Here is a 4,117-nt window from a genome sequence, read left to right on the forward strand (position 1 = left end):
ACTTAAGTTCAACATCTACAACTTTAGTTTCTGTTAAAACGGAAAGTCCATGAAGATAAGGTAGTGAAATGGGAAAAATTCAAGATCAAGCATGTGGGTTTATAAGGATGTCTATTTCTCTAGACCTTAGATTCCATATCGCAGAACTTGATACACCTAATGAAGCAATGAAACAACTCACTAAATTTTTTGGAATTAAAAATGAAATTAGAGCCCATCAACTCGAAAATGAGTTGCTTACGTTGGACCCCAATAATTTTTCTTCCATTGAAGATTTTTTGTCCAAGTTCAAGACCCTTAGACTTCTCTTGGAAGGTGTTAAGGTTAAGAAAGAAGATGGTAGCCTTATCTATCCCATTTTTACTAAGTTGGGACCAGCCTACTCTATGTTTGTTTCCACCTTCCATTCTACTAGAGAAGCCTTCATTTCTCAAGGACAAGACTACAAGTCCCCCTCTTTTGATGCGTTTTGTGATTCTTTAATAAGAGAACAAGAAAAACTCTTACATCTTGGTCTTCTTAATCTTGGAAACTCTTCTACGAAATCCTTAGCTGCCCAACAACAACCAAATTCAAAAAAATCCTAAGAAGCAGTATCCTAAAAAGAATGGTCCTAAACCAAACAAGGGTCCTAAGAAATTTAGTGTCAAAATGAAAAATCAATTCAACAAAATGATAAGGCAAATAAAAACAAAGGGAAGAAGACTGATAGACATTGCAACTTTTGTAATTGAGATGGCCACTTAGAATCCAAATGCTTTAAGAAGATGGAAGCCTTGGAAGCAGCAATGAAGAAGCATAACGTCCATTTGGAGCATTCTTCAACTTCAACTTCATCTTTATGAATAACACTTTTTGCATGTGGTTGTCAAGCATCTCGGTCTAGTTATGAACTAAATGTATCTTCTTCTTCTCATTCTCATGAGTGGCTCATTGATTTTGGAGCTTCTTATCACATGGTCAAAAACAAAGCCATGTTTTCTTCTTTAAATAATTGTAACAAAAAATGTATATATGTTGGTGATGATAGATCTCTTAATGTTGTAGGGACTGAAACTATTCATGTGGACAATGGTAAATTTAATGATGTATTATGTGTTCCAACCTTATCCTGCAACCTTCTATCTGTATATCAAATGACTCATTTAGGTGAAGGTAAAATTGTTGAATTTTCACCTCATGATGTTGTAATTAAGGACCTACGAGATCCTAGACAGATTTTAGCTACTGGCATTGCTGATGATTCTACAAGGTTGTATAAGTTTAACAACTTTGGGTCATCAACTCTTACCTCAGTATTTGTTGCTCATAATGATGAAGTGAGTAAACTTTGGCATGAGCAATTTGGTCACTTAAACTACCGCTCCCTTCAAAATATATGTAAAGAAAATATGGTGATAGGTCTTTCTATGGCATCTTGCAGAGATGGTGTTTGTTCTTGATGTGTACTCAGAAAACATCATCATGATAGTTTTGAAAAATGTGCCTCTTGGCACGCCTCAACCCCTTTACAACTTGTGCATAGTGATTTATGTGGTCCACTTCCAATTGTTTCATTCTATGGCTACAAGTATTTCTTAACTTTCATTGATGATTTCTCCAGACACACTTGGGTATACTTCTTAAAACTCAAGAGTGAAGTATTTAACATGTTCTTGGCCCTTAAGGCCTTTGTTGAGAAATAATTTGGACATCAAATTATTAAGCTAAGATCTAATAATGGTAGAGAATATGTTAACAACAAATTCATCAGCTTTTGCACTGAGCATCGAATTCAAATGCAACATATTGTTCCATATACTCCACAACAAAATGGTGTAGCTGAAAGGAAGAATCACACCTTAAAGGAAATGGCTAATTGTATGCTTAAATCTAAAGGACTTAGTCTTAATTTTTGGGCAAAAGCAATTAACTGTGCAAATTACATAGTAAATCGCACTCCTACTAAGGTTTTAAAGAATATCACTCCAGAAGAAGCATGGAGCTCAATTAAACTAGATGTAAGTCACTTTCGTGTTTTTGGAAGTGAAGCATGGGCCTATATTCCCAATGAGAAACATAAAGCCTTAGAACCTGTTAGACTCAGTCTTGTCAGTCCTTTGTCAGAGTCAAATTCACCAAGGTTCATTTCTCGTCATTTGCAATCATCGAATTCCATTTTGGTCAAAAAGAGTCATTTTAATTCTTCAGTCCAGGGTTTTGTCTCCAGAAGTGTGAAATAACTCTTGCAGGCTAGAGGGAGGTTGAATAAGTCTCTTACTTCAAGAGTTTCATCATCAATAATGCTCGAAAATGATCCTTCTCCAAAACTCTGTTTTGGAGAAGAAATCGACAAATTTGTTTTTGTAATAAATTTGAATTTTAAAGTCTTCCATCATGGAGTACTTCGAATACAGGCCTTGGTCATCTTGCTAGGTTCAATAGCTCCATCAGTCTATGTAAACAGGAGGAACAATAGTGAAATTATGATTCAGGCCCTGTAAAGTAAACATCCTACTGCGATTTGTGCCCTGTAAACTAATTTGGGATTTTTCCATGGAGCACAATGGGGCTGATCATCTTGTGGACCCATTGATTCAACATGAGGATATCAAGAGTCAGCAGAAGTCTGAGGAGGAGTCGGCCTTCATAGAATCAGTGTTATCTCAAGAACATATTTCCTGGTCCAGAGTTGCTCAAGCTGCCATTATTGAATCCAAGAAACTATGGATTCTCTCTGCCCCTTCTATAATAGTTAGTGTTTTTAATTTTATGCCCTCTGCCATATCTCAAATGTTTGTTGATCATCTTGGAGAGTTGCAGCTTGCAGGAGCATCCATAGCTAGTGTGGCCATTCAAGGATTGGCCTATGGAATTATGCTTGGAATGGCAACAGCAGTCCAGACTGTGTGTGGGCAAGCTTACGGTGCTAAACAGTACAGCATGCTCGGAGTCATCTGCCAGAGGTCCATGATAATAATGACTGGAACTGCAATACTCCTGGGCATCCTCTACTATTTTGCAGATCCAGTATTGATTGCCATAGGGCAGAGTAAAGAAATCTCTGCTGCTGGAGGTTGCATTCGTGTGTCCTCAGATACAAAAATGTTGCTTAACAAAGAGTTTGACCTTCTATCAAGGGAGCTCAAAGTTGTATCCGTGATTCCAGAGCATTCTTATGCTGGTTCTATTCTAAAGAATGTTGTGTTTGGAATCTTTGATGACAAAGGGAATCTTGATTCCAAAATGGATGGTTTCCAGCATACGTTGACAGTTGATTTGTATACTCTGAGTTCTGTTCAATACAAATTCAGTCAAGGAAAGTGTACGATGCCCAAAATTATGCTTCCAGAAGACATTATACTGTTGCAATTTAAAGCTTTCCATTCCTGGCATATCGAGCTCTTTGTGCATATTAAGGTTGATATTCTTCCAAATCCACGGCTGGAGATTGTTAGTGTTCTAGATCAAACTTTCGATGATGGAGCAATCTTTCATGCTTACGATGAGAGCACAGCAAGTAAATTACAAATAAGTAATCAAAATATGGTGAATGAAGTTAGATTATACATTGAGACTTTTATGAGTGAGATGACGAAATGGGAGAATTATTTGAAGCAACTTGGGACCAAAGTTAAAAAGCGTGAGGATGAATTGAGGAAATTAGAAACCAATTTAAGTGAAGTGAATAGTTCTCTGAGTGACTTGGAAAGAGAGCTCAACAAATGTACCTTTTCTTCAAAAAGTGATGGGAAGGCAAATTCAAATCCATATTCACACAATGTTGAAGATACTTTAGAAGAAAACCAATAGACAGGGAATCATTGCAGCTTCCCTCTGGCTTCACTTAAGTAGGGCGAATGTTCAATCAAGAAAACTCCCTATCATACAGGACGTGGTTGGAGTTGTTGCCTTGTTAGGGAAAGTAGAGGATGATGCCATCAGTCGGGCACTATCTGAGTATGTGGGAAAGGAGAATATGCTCGCAATTGTCTGCAAGTCTCATGGAGGGGTTGAAGCACTTGAACTGTATGATTGCTGTGGTAGCATAAGGACAGAAAGAGGTCTTCATGGGCTAGCAAGTGCCCAAAAAGGAAAAAATTAATGGAAGGTTCCGTGTGATTTGCCTTGAGGACTT

General features: G+C 37.5%; 1 protein-coding gene across 1 annotated transcript; it reads left to right on the forward strand.

Moving 5' to 3' along the window:
- Positions 1-2,535: 2,535 nt before the first annotated feature.
- LOC149159266 (protein DETOXIFICATION 5-like) lies at positions 2,536-3,792 on the forward strand. The gene has a single exon (XM_089434244.1). It carries the CDS (start codon positions 2,536-2,538, stop codon positions 3,790-3,792), a length of 1,257 nt encoding a protein of 418 aa, XP_089290370.1.
- The last annotated feature ends 325 nt before the right edge of the window (positions 3,793-4,117 follow it).

The sequence above is a fragment of the Pinus tabuliformis genome, chromosome 5_2 (assembly GCF_031772625.1).
Source record: "Pinus tabuliformis cultivar Carrire ecotype Pingquan chromosome 5_2, CPIR1, whole genome shotgun sequence".
Taxonomy (NCBI): Eukaryota; Viridiplantae; Streptophyta; class Pinopsida; order Pinales; family Pinaceae; genus Pinus; species Pinus tabuliformis.